Source organism: Trichosurus vulpecula, chromosome 4 (assembly GCF_011100635.1).
Source record: "Trichosurus vulpecula isolate mTriVul1 chromosome 4, mTriVul1.pri, whole genome shotgun sequence".
Lineage (NCBI taxonomy): Eukaryota > Metazoa > Chordata > Mammalia > Diprotodontia > Phalangeridae > Trichosurus > Trichosurus vulpecula.
In genome coordinates, this window is record NC_050576.1 from 102252675 (window position 1) to 102271075 (window position 18401).

The 18401-nt window shown below is 41.5% G+C and overlaps 2 protein-coding genes across 2 annotated transcripts in view; one reads left to right on the forward strand and one right to left on the reverse strand.

The window, feature by feature from the left end:
- The window catches only part of NAV1 (neuron navigator 1), a 226190-nt gene that overhangs the window by 156582 nt on the left and 51207 nt on the right, over nt 1-18401 (forward strand). The window lies entirely within an intron of this gene.
- On the reverse strand, nt 10658-11803 carry LOC118845916 (cAMP-dependent protein kinase type II-alpha regulatory subunit-like). Its single transcript, XM_036754024.1, has one exon. The coding sequence runs from the start codon at nt 11801-11803 to the stop codon at nt 10658-10660; it is 1146 nt and encodes a 381-aa protein (XP_036609919.1).

The following is an 18401-nucleotide window of genomic DNA, read 5'->3' on the forward strand; positions in this document are numbered from 1 at the left end:
GGGAGTGTAAGGTCTTCTGCCACACCCCAACATCCATGGCCTTAGGAATCCAGGGAATAAAAGAGATAACTGGGTATTCCCGGACTTCGAAACAAATGATGATCCCATCACAGGGCAAGGGAACAGCTGCTTACTCATGAGGTCCTGGTTCCAGAGCTTTTATTCTAGGTGAGAAACTGATTCTGGGAATTTCCAAGGAACTGTCCCATCACAAATCCAAAGGTCCTTAGAAAATACTTTACAAGCCAAGAGAATCAGAATGGAAGTTGGAACTCCTGGACTTGATTTTGGGTTTTTTGTACAGCAGTCTACGCAGGCAAGTCAAATCACTCGGTCCCATCAATTGTCCTTTCTATAAGATGGAACGAAAGACCTCTGCCCCACACTAGCCCGTGGGTTATGGTGAACATGAAGGAAATAATACTGGGCAAGTGAGTTAAACTCTAGAGATCAGAGTCACTGTGTGTCTCTTGGAAATCTCCACCCTCTTACCCCAACTTCTCTTTAGCAGCTAACACAGAAATCAGAGAATAAGGAGGTGCTGGGAAGGATGAAAAGGTTCCAAGAGTCAGTAGCACAAATATGACTGCTCTGTCTTCCCCCTCCATCATCTTCAACTCACCTTGAAGGTCCCACCATTTTCAGATAATCTAGTACTTCCATGATGTGGCTCTGAGCTGCCCCCAGCTCTCCCTGAATATCTCCACCTTGAGCTCATGGACTTTGGGCATCATACTGCTCTCACCTATGCAGAGGCAGCTAGGTGGCCTAGTGGATAAGAGCACTGGGCGTGGAGTCAGGAAGATCGGAGTTCAAATCCAACCTCAGATCCTTACTAGCTATGTAACCTCCTTGCAGTTCTACAAACAAGATGCTCCATCTCTCAACTTTGTCTCTGGAATGCTCTCCCTTCTTAGCTCTCCCTATGGGCTTCCTTTTAGTCCCAACTAAAATCCCATTATGCACAACTCCTCTTAATTCTGATGCCTGACCTCTCTTAATTTTTTCCTATTTCTCCTATACATATTTATTGGCTTGTGGTCTCTCCCATTAGATTGTGAGCTCCTTGAGGGTAGGGCTAGTCTTTTGCCTCTTTTTGTATCACCAGTGCTTAGCACAGTACCTTGCATATAGTAGGCACTTAATAAATGTTTATTGATTGGCTTGGACAAGTCACTCTTAACCTCTGTTTGCCTCAGCTGTAAAATGGGGATAATAACACCCACCTCACAGGGTTTTCATGTGAATAAAATGAGATGTTTGTAAAATGCTTAACACAGTGCCTGGCACACAGTAGGTGATATATAAATGTTAGCCGTTACTTACATCTTTTTGTTACATGGACACTCTGGCCTTCTCAGAGATCAAATCTGTCACTGTCATTACTAGGGGTGTTGGCTTATGAGATAAATAGTTCTACCGGAGAGATGACTAACTCTGGAAGGGTGTGTATATGTGCGTTCGAGTGTGCGTGTGCGTGTGCGTGTGCGTGTGCGTGTGTGTGTGTGTGTGTGTGAGCATGTGTGGGTGTGTGTAAGGGAGGTGGGGCAGCAAAGAGAGTTTCAGGCTTGGGGCAGAGCTCTAGGGGATGAGCAATACCCTGCTTCAGCCTGGATCTGGACTCTGAAGAAATGCAAGGATGGAATGACATCAGGATTGATTGAGTAATACAGCTCTGGGCTGGAAGGCCTATGCAGGGTTGCTCCATGCATGAAAAGATATGTTAGTAAGAAGGACAAGAGGTTCCAGAGAGGCATAGAGGGGCTTTTCAGTGGGAGAGAGGTATGCTGGTAGAATTGTTATCTTTTGATTCAGACACTGTATCTCAGTATTAGACAAAAAAATTTCCAGATATAAGAATCTCCGGTAGAATGTAAGTTCCTTGAGGGCAAAAACAGATTCTGTTTTTGTCTTTGTATTTTTAGAGCCTAGCAAAGTATCTGGCACACCTTTTTTGTGGGGGAGAGGGTGGAAAAAAACTGGGCAAAGGGACTCAGAACCTGTGATTCCACCATTGTAGGAAATTCCTGGTAAGAAAAATCCCTTCTGTTAATGCGGATTAGTAATTGTTTTGTAATTTGGGGTGATCAATTTAGGTGTTGGACAGGTTCTCAGAAACTATCTAATCCAGCTCCTTCAATTTGTAGATGAGGAAAATGAGACCCAGGGAGGTAAATGACTCACTCAGGTAGTAAGTGACAGAAATCAAGATTTGAACCCAGATCCTCTGAGTCGAAAGCCAATGCCTTTTCCATTGTACAGCTTATAGCCTTAGAGAATTGCCTGGGTTACTGAGGGGTTAAATAACTTGCCCAGGGTCACCCAACCAGAACATGGCAAAGGCTGGACCTGAAATTAGCCATGCCTCACTCTAAGGTACACCACATTCTCTTTCCCCTATACTATGGGTATATAGTAAGTGCTTAATAAGTGCTTCTTGAATTGATACCATGGATTTTTTTAAACACAGGAAATGAGAGACTATGGAAGGAATAAAAGAATTTCCTTCTCTAGAAGTCTTTAAAAGTAGCTGAATATTTTTGCATGCAGGCAGTAAAATGGACTAAAGGTCTGATAACCTCAAAGTCTCATCAATCCCAAGAGCTCTATGCATCTTTTTTGCAACTGTGATCAACGTCCCCCCTCCCCCAAGTGAAACCAAACAGTTTTATTTTTGGCTGCCCAGAGTGAAACCACATGCCCACTCATTTCTCAACTTCTTTGGAGTGATAATTGCCGAATTTCCCTATTTACCCAGGCCTGATAGGAGGCTCATGTTCCAAGAGGTTTTTGTCAGAGTGATGCTTCATGGGAGCTGTGGCCTTTTGAAGTCTCAGGAGGAACCTTTTGCTGGGAGCCTCTTTGGGAGATCACAGAGAACCTTTTTCTGAGCTCTGAAGTGTCTGCCTTTCTCCAATCAGATGAGACTACAAGAAATAGCTATCTGTTTTTCCTTCCTATTGCCTGCAGGCAACTTCCTCAGGAACGATGCCAATTCAATTTTGATTAACTTGCGATTCTTGCCGTTTTAAATGTTTTCTTTCTTCCTTTCAAGTTCCCTACGAAGGATTCTGTGGGAAGCTGCAGACTACTTGTAAAGTCTTAAAATAAAGACTTTCACTGGAGTTCATGTAAGAAAAGCATGATAATATTCGAAGTAATTTCCCTATCTAGTCATTTCCTGTGTTCCCAAGGTTGTGATTTTAGATACATGTCTTCAGATAATAAAAACTGCCATCAATCTCATATCCCGAGAGTCTGCTACCTTTGAACCTAGGGAGGTAGAGAGGTCTGGTAGTAACTACTGTAGTAAGGAAGACCGGAATAAAAGTAGCAACACAGAGACTTCTATTTAAATGGACTCTTAGTAAGTGTATGGCTCCCCTTCATACATAACCAGCTGATGAAAGTAGCTTTTTGCTTCTTAGGGGGAGAGTTAGGCAAAAAAGTCCATGGCAGGCTCAGCCATCATTCTTTATGACTTAGGACATTAGTTGTTTAGTTATTCGTTATTTAGTTGTTCTGACCTCAATTTTCCCCAATTCTTAAAGTAGAAATGGGTTGAGACACATGAGAATGGTAAGAGGGAAAGAAATACAGTATGACTGGAGTAGAGGGTGTATTACTGAGGATTTGCCACATGAAAATGGCAATGGGATCTCTTACAGTATTGAGTTGCAAAGACCAGGAACAAAGATGGTTAGGGATTCTTATTTGCAGACCATTGCAAATGTCTTCAGTGATTGACTATTAAAGACACAGGTGTGGCATTTTTATAGGTAAGGAGTTTCTAAATTCTATTTAGTATCTCGTTGCTATGGCCTCATTCCTACTTCACTATTAATTGGGCAATGTAATACCTGAAACTACAACTAGAATGCTTTCGGCCTTGTCAGTGTACCTGTGCACAGTATATTTTTCTGGGATATGATCTTCGTTTTACCTGGCTATTGACTCCTATGCCTTTCTCTGCTGATGGCTTTCTAATAGGTACCCATTAAAACAAAGCTTTCACAATCAATCGTTAGTTGGCTTTCCTCTCTAATTTTCGTTCCCATGCTGACCTTTGACCTGAGTGCACAATGGGGTATTCAGCTGTCTGATTCTCTTAAGTGAAAGCCTTCAGAGCCTTCAACAAAGATGGTTTAACCATGAGCAAGCCGTTAATTGATCCATGAACTCTGGCTTCAGATAAGAAACTGGTCCATTCTGAGGGAAGAATGAAAGCAGGGGATCCATAGAATTACAAGGCCTGCCAAGAGACTGCTATATTCATAGACTAGATGGAAGGAATACCCCCAAACAAGTCTGAATAGCCTAGCCCGGACTCATAGCATCTTCTGACAGATGATGGCGGTATGACAAGGCTGGTTTTACTCAGGAGAGCTAAATTGGGACAAATCCCCAAAGAATTTCTTCTTTATTCCATGGAATTTCTCAATGTCATGAGCATCCTTTGTACATACTTATATTGTTAATATCAATCAGGACAGAGATTGGCAAGTATGAGTTTTTTCAGTGGCTTCTGGTTGTCTCAGCTAGGATCCTGCCTTTGTACAGGAGCAGAGCCAATCCCAATTTAATTCAGAAAAAAAAAAAAGTTCTTCAGAATTCATGCATCTGGTGGGCCCCTTGGGAGCACTTGATTTGGGATCTTTAATAACTAACATTGTGCTAAGGGCCTCAAGGATCTGAGCATTTGTGGGCTGATTGTTAAGAAGGGAATTCCATAAACGAGGCACATTCCACATGTCACGTGGTACTAGCCACCACCCAACATCACTGAGGCAGAGGGCTGAGATGGTGACAAGGCCTCTCTATTACTCCTTTCATTGCTTCTTGCTCCCTGGAAATGCAAGGAGAAATTTAGGAACAGGCCCCAGGGTGTCTAATTGTAAGGTTGGTTGAGTAGAGGGAGACAGACCGGCGAGGTGTGGAGAAGCCATGGTTTGGTTTATACGGAAAATTATTTCCAAGTATTCTGAATAAAAGTGTGCCAGTTATGAGAGAACATCCAGATTTCCGTGGTGTGATGGAACTGTTCTCCCAATGTGTATACCTCACAGTGGTAACTTGCAAATTTTTCCTCCATGAAGCTTTATTTTTGGAAACCACTGTAATTTACATGGTGGGCCCTATTATTAACTGGTAGTTTTATGCTGTTATCGGAAATCTTTACATTAGGAAAGAATGTATTGCATGTGGATATATTTGTATGTACATATATAGATATAGATATGTATGGATTTTATCGAAATAAAGGCTCAGGATTAGAGCATCACTTCAGACTATGAAGTACACTCACAAGGGAAGACATTGGCCTGTGTGTCTGGAATTAAGAAGTTATCCCCAGTCAATGAGACTTCCCCTTCATCTTTCCTGACCATCTCCCCAAATGAATAGCATCGATGTATCTCTCTAGGGGAAAACTGCCTATTTGAGGGGTATATGCTGATAACATAAATATTTAAAGAAAAAATGGTTCACATGAGAGTAAGAGACAGAACTCTTTGGTCCAAGTCGCTAACTGATAAAATGTGATGAGCCCTTTAGGAACTATTTAGCATATTTCAGAAATGAAAAAGGTAGAGGCAATTGTGCTATATTAAATTCCAACCTATAATTGGGTAATTGGAGAAACGTCCCCCTCCCCCACTTAATTAAATTCTATAGTACTGTGTGAGGCAAAACTTGGTGCCCTTATGTTTGAAGGCTGTTTGGGGTGAGCGAACGGTTATATTTAACCACATCTTTCAGATTTCTCTGATGGGGAAGAAGTTTGGGGGTGATTCTGTGTCTCCATAGCACCCCTCCGAAAAAGCAACACTTCTGTTCAACCTAGGTTGTGCTTTCATAGTGGAGAAAATATGTCCCACTAAAGTGACGAAGTCTTCGAGGCTGTGAAGGACCTCTTGTCAGGAAAGGTCGAACAGAGGAATTTCAGAACACAAGCACTTCACAGCAAATTCTGCTTCCATGCTGTCCTTTTCCAGCTACTTAGTATATCTAAGATCTAAGAGAACTTTCCACGGGAGGTTTTGACAGAAACACATTCGAGGTTGTGTGAAATGTTGCGTGTTTTTTTGGCTGGGGAAGGGACCTTGTTGTTTCAACCAAAGGCAGAGCTAATGAGTTCCTCGTGTGACTTTCCCAGACACTTGGGAATTCAAGCAAAAGTGACCCCATACTTCAGCAGAAATAAGCAAGGTTCTTGACCAGCTAACTGCATGAGAGATGAATGATCTCTCATTGGATCATTCTCCAGGAAAGAGAAGTCAAGAGGAGGAATCCAGGGACTCCAGGTTGGATAAAGTTCCAAGAAAAGCTTTTCAAAATACAGTTAAGTTACTGAGCTTCAAATTCCTTAGCCAGAATTAAGACCTCATTAGTATCATAAAAACAGAGGAAGTTAGTTGAAAGAACCTTTGTCTAGCCCTAGGGTGTTTTTTTTTTTTTTACTTCCTGCTGTTTTCTTTAAAATGTACCCCTTGGGCTGATCTTTCCTTTGCTTACTCTCTTCATCTCCCAAGATGAATGCCTTTTAAAAAAAAAAGATTTTTATTAAAGGCATCTCAACAATCAGATGAGGGGGAACTACTTTTGATTTAGTTTTGCAAGGGCAGAAAAAGAAACCTTTTAAAGAAACCGAGATCTATTCAACAGGGAATTGCTTTTTAAACTTCATGAAACATTTGTCAGGGACTTCCTTGACATAAGGATAAACAGCTTTTACCTGGTTGAAGTATTTCTGAAACAAGCTATTGTTGTTTCTGAACATACACTGAATAAGCACGTCAGTATTTTTGAAGATAATAATGTTACAGAAATACAGAGGTAGACCTATTTAGATTCCAAAATGAGTCACTGTTACTGCACATCATATAATAAAGTGAAATTTATACAAGCGCGGCTTTGACAGACCTTAAAGCCTCTAATTATATACAACGTGGGCAAATGTTCTCCTTGCAGTCTGCCCAGTGATAGCAACTGGACCTACCCTAAGCAATTTCTTTTAAGGCTATTTTCTTCAAGAATCCTTTCCTTAGTATCCACTCCACAATTGGCACAACAAGTTTGGGCATTAAGCACAGGCATTCCACAATTTTCAGACATTTCGTTGTTTGTTGAATCTGTCAGCAAAAGGTAGGTTGAGGCACGTAAGAGTGCTTTTCATTCCAATCAGTTTAAGAGCATGTTAGTAATTCTAGTAATGGTTGGGAGACTTGATATTAATTTTTTTTCCTGATCATCTGTGATTTTAATAACTGTCCTTGCTGTGCTCCCCATTACCGTAAATAACCATATAACCATTTGAAGTGTGTAAAGTTCCTTAAGTTAATTCTTGATAAGGAAAGGTAGTCTATTAACATATATATTTTGAAAGGATAATGATTTGCAAGGTTTTTTTAAGCTAAAAAAGAAATTTTCCAGTGATGGAATGCTTCCAAAGATACCAAGAACATAAGCCAGTTCTTCAAATTGCACCTTTTAAAAAAAATTTTGCACTATTAAAATTAATATATGAATCTAACGTGGGCCCTACCCACCTTCACTACTTCACTGGACTCAGACATCTCAGAGTTTTAACTAGTGATTCCAAAAACCATGACTTACTTCCTTTTATATTTTTAAGAACAGACTGTTTAGGAAACGATGGGCTTTCCTTGAATACTGGTCCTATAGTTGGCTGTATATTACTACTGGGGTAATATTATATTTGGCATATATATTAGTTGACATATTATAGTTGGTATATGTATATATATATACGTGTGTGTGTATATATGTTAATTGGCATATTATAGTTGGCTGTATATTACCATCCATTGGTGGATGACCTACAAATGAAGTAGGAAATTGCAACCCTGCAGTCTCTAAATGCTGAGGCAGCCACTTTAAACTGAGATCAATGATGTTTCACTAGCTGCATCTAGGCCTTTACCTTCTTTATCTGCTACCTTATTCTAAACTATTACATTTGGATCATAAATTCCATTTGATGCATACCACAGGACACAAAATTATTCCATCCTGTTGAACTTAACCTTTATTAGCTTTGAAAAGCACAAAGAAATGAGTTTCAATTTGTTTCATTCAACATTTATATTCCATCCACAAAATAAAATTATCAATGAAAGTTAGAATTACAATAAACTTTTAAGGAATATATAATAGGCATGATTTTAAACAAAATGTTGCCTTGGGCAAAAGAGGATGAAAAATAACTTTAGATGCCTACAATATAATCCTGAAGTAACAATTGTCTTTTCAGTTCCTCAGTCTTTTTATTCAGTCTCATCAGACTCTTTATGATCCCATTTGGGTTTTCTTGGCAAAGATACTGGAGTGGTTTGCCATTTCCTTCTTCTAGCCCATTTTCTAGATGAAGAACTGAGGCAAATAGAGTTAAGTGACTTGCCCAGGGTTACACAGCTGCGTTTGAACTTAGGAAGAGGAGTCTTTCTGACTCCAGGCCAGATACTCTATCCACTGTGCCATCAGCTGCCCTAATAATGGTCTTTAAATAGCTAATAAAAGTTCATTCAGTCAAAAAAACATTAATTAAAGTGCTAGGTGCCAGGCACTGTGCAGAATGCTGCTAATGAAGAGAAAAAAACCAGTCCCTATCCTCAGGGAGCTTACATTCTACTGAGGAAATGAACATGTAAATAACTAGCCATGCAGTATACAGAAGGTATTAGCAGCTAGGTGGAGTAGGATAGGCCTGCAGAAGTTAAGCTGTCTTAAAAGAAGCCAGGGAAACAAAGAAAGGAGAGCTGGGGGTGGTAAAGAGAGGAGAGGAGAGGAGAGGAGAGGAGAGGAGAGGAGAGGAGAGGAGAGGAGAGGAGAGGGGAGGGGAGGGGAGGGGAGGGGAGGGGAGGGGAGGGGAGGGGAGAGGGAGAGAGAGAGGGGGGAGAGAGGGGAGAGGGAGAGGGGGGAGAGAGGGGAGAGGGAGAGAGAAGAGAGGAGAGAGGAGAGGGAGAGGGAGAGGGGAGGGTAGAGGGACAGAGAAATTCCAGACATAGGACACAAAGGCCACAAAGTGAGAGCTTGCTTCTTGTGAATGATATTAGTAAGGAGGCCTTAAAAAGGCCAAGGTCATCCACTGCATCTTGACTTTTGTCTTGCCCCTGGACTTTGATGACTCTGGAGGAGAGAGTGAGGCTGGTGACTTTGTGAAGTTCTGCCTCACTTAAATCCAATTCACCCACAAGTCAAGATATCACACTGGCGATGTCATTGGTCCTCTTAGAGAACAAAGGATGAACAATAACAACTTATAGGCCAGTATGGAAAGATTGTAGAATGATTGGAGGAAAGTAAAGTCTTAAGACTGTAAATGTTATGAGGAGCTCGAAATCCCAGAGGACTTTATGTTTGATCCTGGAGATAATAGGGAGCCACTTAAGTTTACTGAGTGGGGGAGGGAGTGGGACTTGGTCAGACTTATGCCTTAGGAAAATTATTTTGGCAGCAAAGTAGAGAATGGATTGGAATGGCAAGAGAACTACTTCAGGAAGACCAATTAGGCTGCTACTACATTTGGATGAGTTCCTAATAATAGGAGAAAATGAAATAAAAATTGTTTTGAATATCAGCGTTGACATTTTGCAAGAGATGATTCTTTTCAGCAATATCAAGATGTACCTTTTATTTATTGTTGTTTTCCACCTCCGATTAGAATGTGAGCTTCTTGACAGCAGGAGCTATTTTGCCTTTCTTTGAACCCCCAGCACTTAATAAGTTGCCTTGCACATAGTAGGTACTTTTAACAAGTGCTTGTTGATTGAGGAAAATGTATGGAGAATGAGAGAACCATTTATCTCAGAAAATTATATTTTTCATGTAAAAAAATAGTACTCAAGATGGGAAATTCCTATTATTTCTTGGAGTGGGGGGAGAATGAGCTATACCTGTAGCTTTATTTTTGGAATATTTAGTGTAGAGGAGTTATTTTGCATCATTAGTAATAATCTGTTTTCTATATTGAGTCTGAAATGTAATAACAGATCTTTCTATGCTGAATGTATTAACTGTAATACAAATATATATAATACATACATGGTTAGATATATAATGCAAACAATATAATACATCATAGTTATAATACATATAACTATAATACAAATATAATATGTAATGCATACATAATACATATACATAATACTTTGTTAATGTATTAAATAAGAGGCCAGAGAATTGAATGGGTTAAGCCAACTTCCAATGGACCGAAGCCAGATTTGCTCTCTAAGAAGTGGGTGTCTTATACAAGGGAGGGCTCTAGAAGGTGAAAATCATTCAAAGGAACCTCAGTCTAGGTTCTGGATGGAATCGGGCTTGGTGGGTCGGGATGAGGTGCCTAAAAAATGTTGTCACAATGTGGGCATTTGCCAAGACTCAAAACTGCTGAAGATATAGCAAGTGATTTTTAAAAATGAGGGAGAAAAAAATACACCAAAACACATCAGAATATTAGCGTTGGGGCAACTTAGGAGTCCTGTGCTTTATTGTACTCGCTGGCAGCAATGGCAGCCCAGGTATAAGCAAATTGTTCTGAGGGGGAAAAAGACAAAGGACACGTCCATTTCTTTCTAGTTTGCGGTATTGCCATCGGAAGATTTTCTGTATTATTAAAATGCCTATTCCCCTAGACACCTCAGACTTTTGTGTCAATTTTGGTACCAAGCAGTTTTATTAACTCCTCGAAATGTGACATATCTCTCTTCAAAATGTCCATACACGGCCCAAGAAGTCTCTCTAGTGCCTGCACATCCATAACCACGCATTTGACTTCTCCTTCTGCATAAGCCGAAGTTGTTCTAGGTTTGTTGCTGATGAGAGCTGATTCTCCAAAATAATCTTCCTTATGATGCCTCACAATTCCCACCTCCTTACCACCGGACTTTTCGGCCACAATTTTGACCTCACCTGATTCGACTATGTAAAACTTATCTGCGATTTCACCCTTTCGGAAAATGCATTCCCCAGGCTGATAAGTCTTCTCCTCTACCACATCGAGGATTTTCACTGACTCTGTGGCCTCCAGAGACTTGAAAAAGGGCACCGAGGCAATGAACATTTGCAGCCTCTTTTTCTTCTCCAACTGGAACGTCACAGTGATTGTCCGGAAAGTCACTCGATCCAGGCCCCAGAGGTTTCCTTCTGTGACGGCAACAATAGTAGCAGGTCTGGGATAGGAGTACATCAAAGCTAGCTCTCCGAAAGTACCGCTGTTTTTATACTGGCCGATGCGATTCTGCTGGTTGTTTTTTTGCACGAGGATATCAAATGTGCCGTGTTCGATGACGAAGAAGTGGTCCCCGTTTTCTCCCTGTTCCACCACGGACTCTTGGGGGAGGACTTTCTTCTCAAACATGGCACTGAAGATCTGTAACCGCAGCTCGTCTTCCAGACCTCGGAAGGGGAGCAGGTCTTTACAGGATTCCTTCAGTTTCTTGATTTGCTCTTCTGTCTTGGGGTAGATGGCCCACACCACCGTGGCTTCTTCCTCTTCCCTGGGACCAAGGACCTCGGCGGGGATGGAACTCCTCCTCTGGAATCTGCCCCTCATCTGGGAGGCCCTGAGGAATTCTCGTTCATCCTCGACGGTGGCCACAGTCTCCATCTGGGCAGGAGGGAGGGGCGAGATGTCTCTCCTCCCTTGGCACTGCCCATTGCTCGCCGTCCTGTGCAAGGCTGCAGCGCGGGACGGAGAGAGGGTGGCTTGGTTGGGAGATAGGGTTCTGGGGGCCACCGGGTCGCTCTTGTTATGGGGGTGGCCTGAGCTGGGGCTTTCCTCCATCTCTGACCGCTTCCTGTAGCACTTGCCCGTTTTCCCCAGTGTGCCCCCCAGGTCTTACACCTCCCACACCCCACTCCTCCTCCTCCGCTGGACTAAAGGAGGGCAGCTGCACTGGCCAGACCGACCGGCCGCCTGACCCCTCCCTCGAGGGGGTGGGGTTGGGTTTCTCCCCAACCAGAGCACCAATCGGGAACTGGGCCCGGAGTTTGACGGATAAGAGAAGACGGGCCTGGGGGGCGGGGCTGCCTCTGATTGGATGTGGAGCAGAATTGACAGTTGAATGGAAGAGGTGGCAGCCTCGTGGGGGCAATGGTGATGACTCTGTGGAACCAGAGGAAGCCTTCCCTTGTCTAGACTTTGAAAGCTGCTGAGGATGGGGGCGGTGTCACTTTGGGAGCATAGAGCTGGTTGGCTGGCGCACCTGTTTCACCAACGTTGTCCTAGCGCTAAGGGGTACCAAGTGGAAGTGGACCAGGGAGGCAACTGAAAGGTAAGAGGGCGTGTTAAATCCGCAGGACTAAGCAATGGGTTGCAGAATCTTGCTCAGAGTTGATCTTCTGTGGGGTCTGAGTCTTTTTCTCCAAGGTTTAGCTTGCCTTTTAAATAAATAAATAAAGTCTTGAGTGTTTGCTTGCATAAGATGCTCTCCATCTTCTCCCCTCAAAAAGAAGCCATCTGCGACTTTATTTCTCATGCCCTAGAAATCAAACTGGAAGCTTAGTTGGTTTTTCCTAGAGGGGAAAATCAAGGAGATTTAGGAACAAACCAGGACTCCCAAGTTTTCGTGTGTTTGTAAATCCTAATTAGCTAACACTTGAGTGAGCTTTCCAACATTTTACTCCATAGTATGCAGAGCATCAGAATCTGATATTTAAAGTTATCCTGGACACCCACCCACATACACTATTGGGGGTTTAGGAAGCCCACTAGCAAAAACAAGATGGTTACAATTAAGTAATACAGTATTGTTAACGTGCTCCTTTAAACTTGCACCTTTTCCTAGAAGTTAGAGACATGTCTTCTTTCAGGCCGTGTTTATATTGGTTTTTCAGACTTTACCGGACCTTTTCATACTCCATCATTCCAAATTCTAGGGCAGCCCTGGGGTTGGTGTCCTTAAGGTGAAGGAGCAAACACAAATTTAGTTTGTTCTCTTTGGACCACTCTTTTGTTCAAGGAATCCCTAGATTCCTGCCACCCCAGACTTCCACTAAAACACATTTTTTTAAAAACTGCTTCTTAATAGCAATAAGGTGGTCTAAGTGTCAGTAAAATATCTCATCTAGCTGCATTCTTCCATGACTGCCCCTATCTCCAGTCAGTTGTATTAGAGTGCCTGCTGTTCAAAGACAAGAGAAGGTGAAAGAGTGTAGATGGGTCTGCAGAAATCTATTACCTCTCCTGAGAAAAGAATGCATAGCACATGCCTAACTGACAGTGGCTTATGTTCCCTCCCTTTACAAAGGAGAACATAGGAAAAGTACCTGCTTTACTGCCCAAGAGTAATTAGGGATTGTTCTTTGAATCCTGGCAATATATTTAGTCCTAGAGAAGACCTCTGCTCTCCGGGTGATATCCTGGTTTGTTTTGATATTAGTTAAGCAACCCTCATGTACTATGTAAAGTACAAGGGAAAATTAATTTAGAAATAGTTCTCCCATGTGTATTACAGTTAGAAGACAGGAAAAGATGATCTATCAGTGATGTCAAACTCAAATAGAAACTAAGCCACCAAATCATACGTAAGGATTTCTGTGGACAGCATATTGACATAGAAATCCACGTGCTAATATTATCTATGTTTTATTGTATTTTTATTTATTTATTTTGTTAAATATTTCCCGATTATATTTGTATCTGGTTTCTGCTCACTCTTGGGCTGGAGAATTTGACACCTCTGATATAATCTATTCTTCTTCCTGTAAAAAAGAATTCAAATTCACAGATGATTTTGTTTAATGTACTTGCCCATCAGAGACAGGATTTGAACCCAGATCATATGAATGAGCAAAGATCTGGAGAGTTTGCATTCTAGCGTCATATAGGTTGATCTGAATAGCAATTTAGAAAGTGAGTCTTTTCAGTCAAAGTGAAGCCTTATCCTTGGTTAAACTCAGGATATCTCAACACATTTGACCAGCAATAAAGGGATCGTTATGTTGGTTATGCTTGACTGGGTGGGTATAAGTAATAGCTAATGTTGGGTCAGATCCCAGCCTTGCCTGATTGAGTGAACACCAACTTTCCATAAAACATTCTCAGACTGTCACATGGATTGCTTGCTACAATGGAAATCTTTACAGTTGAATCCACATAGACTGAAAAATATGAACTAAAGAATGGCATCCTTAAGTTCTCCTGTCTTCCCACAAATATTACTGTTGAAATAATGATTGGGTGCTGATTAGCTACAAATTGAATGAGACTGTTTCCTATAACAGTTTTAATCTTTGAAGATCCAGCTTCCAATTTTATATGATAATCACTCCAGTTTTTAGAAAGTTTACAGTTATAGAGTGAGTTACATTATCTCATTTGAGCCTCACAACAGGACAGGGAAATTGTCCCCACTTTACAGATGAGGAAAATTCAGATCCACAAAAAGTGACTAGCCGATGTCGGCAGCAGAGCCAGAATTCAAACCCAGACCTTCAGTCCATTGACCTTTCCACTATATATCCTACACAAGGAGGAAGGGCACTTCCTCACTGGCTGGTTGGCTGGCTGCCTACTGGAGGTATCTGTCTTTAGTCTTGAATTTGAACAGTGCGAGAAAGAATCAGAAGTGAATTACTGAAGTTCAGAAATGAAAGCAAGGGATGTAACCATCGGATCTGAAGCTAAAACTTTATGAATTCTCTGAACTGAGCTTTCAAGGGCTTTAGTAAGACCAGATAGAAGGTTAGCAATGACAGAGTTACAAGAAGAAAGCTTACGTGATCCCTATTAGATACACCCTTGTCCACCTCCCACCTTATTTACGAGTCTCCAACTGTTATGACTATTTGTTTTCCTCTTGATTAAAGGAAGAAAAACAGTGGAAGATAAAGAGGTCACACAAAGTTATATTGCCCTGTGATTGACTTAGGCCAGTAAGATACAGCCTTCATCCCCTGTTTCCATAGTTCTCCCAAGGGAACCACAGGGGCCAGGGCGGGCGGTGGTATGAATTCCTGAGAGAGAGAAGAGCCACTGTGTAGTAGGTTGATTTCTCTTCTGCTATTTATTTCCTCTTCTCCACATGCTTCAGATTGTATTGATTGTGAGACCATCATAATGCTGTAGCCTCCCTTTGCTAGAGTAATTCTTCCATACCTGCCTAGTCTGGAATGATTGCTTTCATTGCCCCTAGCATTTTTCAGAACATGTATTTTGTATCTTGTGTTTTGAGTGATAGCAATGCAAAGAAAGTATCTTTGAGTCCTACTACACTAGCTAAGGCAGGGGTTCCTAACCGGAGGTCTGTGAACTTTAAAAAAAAATTGATAACTGTATTTCAATATAATTGGTTTATTTTGTAGTCCTATGTATTTTATTTTATGCCTTTAAATGATATAATAATAACTAGCATTTACATAATGTTTTAAGGTTTGCAAAGCATTTTACATTCATTATCTCATCTTATCTTCACAACAGCCCTGGAAAAATAGGTCCTATTATTATCTCCATTTTATGGATTGGGGAAATTGAGGCAAACAGTGGTCATTTGTCCAGAGTCACACTGCTATTGACCAAGGCTAGATTTAAACTCAGGTCTTTTTGACTCCAAGTCCAACACTCAATCCATGATACCACACAGGTGCCTGTTTAAAAACATTACTCTTAGAAGGGATCCATAGGTGCCACCAGACTGTCAAGGGGTCCATGGCACAAAAGTTATGAAATCCTGAGCAAAGTTCCTTAGCCTAGAGAAGCCTAGGAGGACTCCATGAGGCTGACATCAGATCTGGACTTCATCAGCCACTCTGCCATAGCTTTGGGCCAAAGGTTTGGATTGGCTGTCCACCAAAGCTTTACATCAGTAAGAACAAAAAACTTCCCACCTATACCTTTGTATCATAATTAGGGTGGGACTTTTTACTGTTTTCTCTTTTAGAATGATAAAGTAATCAAGTGCCTTTGATTAAGTGTTGCTAGGTGCTAGACCCCAGGCCCACACCCTTTTGCTGATTAGGTATGAAGCCTTCAGGGCCCTAAGAAGGGTATATAAACTCAGAGGTTAGCAATTTGTTTGGGGCTCTCACTCCCTGGAATAGTGTTGGTGTGAAGACCCTGGGTAGCTGCTGGAGCCCCCCAGCTTTGAAGAAAACCCAGATGTTGGTGCTTCTTTTTTTGGTAACTATGTATGTGATGTCTTGATCAGACAAAGCCTGTCTGTTGAATTGTGTTATTTGATCTGTTGATGTTTTCTGTTTGTAATTTCTATTTGTACTTGCTCTGAAGTTCAGGGTGCTGCTTTTCCCTCTGAACTAAGTGAATGATATATGTATGTTTGACTAAAGTGACCTTAACCCCTTGAAGTTGCTTTCCTTAGAAAAGCGGATCAAAAAACCCGTGTTGACAGCTCTTGTTGGGTCTTACGATCCTACAGCAGCTGCTAGCTGCATTGTTGTTACAACCTTCAAGTCCTATTTGCTGCCAACACATACTCATAAGGTACCGTATTTAAAAGCACATACAGTTTTTATATCTCAAATGCACATACTCTTACTCTACCAGCGCTCCGTAATGTGTTCAGTAGATAGTTGAGTTCCTAGTGTATACTCAAGGCACTGTAGGAGATAAAAAGATAAATAAGACACAATTCTCAAGGAGTTTACAGTCTACCAGCCACACCAGGGCCTGAGGTGTCCCCTTCCTATTTAGATAGTAAAAGGAGCAGACGCTGAAGCCCTCCCACTAGCTTCTAAGTTTGTGTCAATCCCCATTCCAGGTGGGAAAGACTCTCACCCAAATAAATCATCCCTGAGCAGTTTCAGCCTTGCCCACCCTACCCACTGCATTGGGACCACTTCAGCCCCAATCTGACAACTAGCATTCCTTAATTTGGCCAGGGAAAAAAATAATTTACAGCCCACTCCAACTATGGGCTTGTACCATCTCTGGCATTAACCAGGTCCAAGCCAGATGCCCCACATCCAAGTTGGGAAGGGGTTTCACGGTGGTGTTGGGCAATGTGCAAGAATTTCTAAAATTTATGCTTTAAATTTCCAGAAATGTGGGTGTATTTTGAAATGAAGTCACTTTGACTTTTATTTATTTAACATCAGAAACAGATACTTCAGTACTTAGCAGCTGTAATGAATTAATGAGGAAGCAGCTGGGCAGCTCAGTGGATAGAGAACCAGGTCTGGAGTCAGGAACACTTGAGTTCAAATTCCTCCTCAGACACTTACTAGCTGTGGTACCTTGGGCAAATCACTTAAAACCCTGTTTGCCTCAGTTTCCTCATATGTACAATGATCTGGAGAAGAAAATGACCAGCTACTCCAGTACGTTTGCCAAGAATGCCCTGTGGACAGTATGCTTTGGGCAAGTCACTTCAAACTCTGTTTGCCTCAGCTTTCTCATCTGTACATCTCGAGCAGGAAATGGCAAACTACTCCAATATGTTTGCCAAGAAAACCCTGTGGACAGTATGATCCACAGGGTCACGAAGAATCGGACACAACTAAACAATAACAATGAATTAGGAGTTAAATATTCTTCCCAGGCAGCATGCCCACTATGTGAACACACACACACACACACACACACACACACACACACACACACACTCACATGCTCCAGTACAAATGTACTGAGACAGACTCTCTTCAGTATCTAAGTCTCAGGGGTTTTAGAAGGCATATTCTGTCCCTCAAGCCAGTTAGTTGTCACTGACTTGTTTAATACGTTAAACAGTACTTTTTTTCCCTTGGGTTGGTTTTCAACTTGGGTTATTTCTGTTTTGTTTTACTAGTTTTATTGATCTTCTTTTCATTCAGCAGAGCTAATGTGAATGACATTAAGGACAAGATGTTTGGGTGGGGCCACTGTCCCCAGTAGTTCAGAGCCAGCTTCCTGAAGGGATGATTTTTGCCACAGTTGTAAAAAAATGGTAGCATAGCATTGACAAAGGCAGCAGAAGAAGTTGAAAATGGGCTTTCTTGGCTGGGCAAAATGAGGAAGAAGATCGTAAGGAAAGACTGGATTTCATATACAAATGAAGCCAAGACAAAAGGGGAAGTGACGTGTTTGAAGGGGCCTTCGGCAAGCTCATTTGATATGTAGTGATAGGACTTTATTCTGCAAATGTAGACTAATTTACAGCCTAGAGGTGTTTATTGCCAGCTGGGCGTTTCTGGGTTGGGTCTTTTGGAGCTATTAAATTCCACACTGCACAGATCCGTAGCCTCATCATTTGACTGTATCTTCCCTGCTCTTATTTCTTTGTGCTTCATTTTCTCTATGCTTAAAATAAGAATAGTTAAACTCACTTGTTCATAATTGGTTGCTTTTTGATTTGGGAAAAAAAAGAATCCAACTTGTTAGTAGCAAGGATTTTTATGATAATAATAAATAACTAATATTTATATAATGTTCTAAGGTTTGCAAA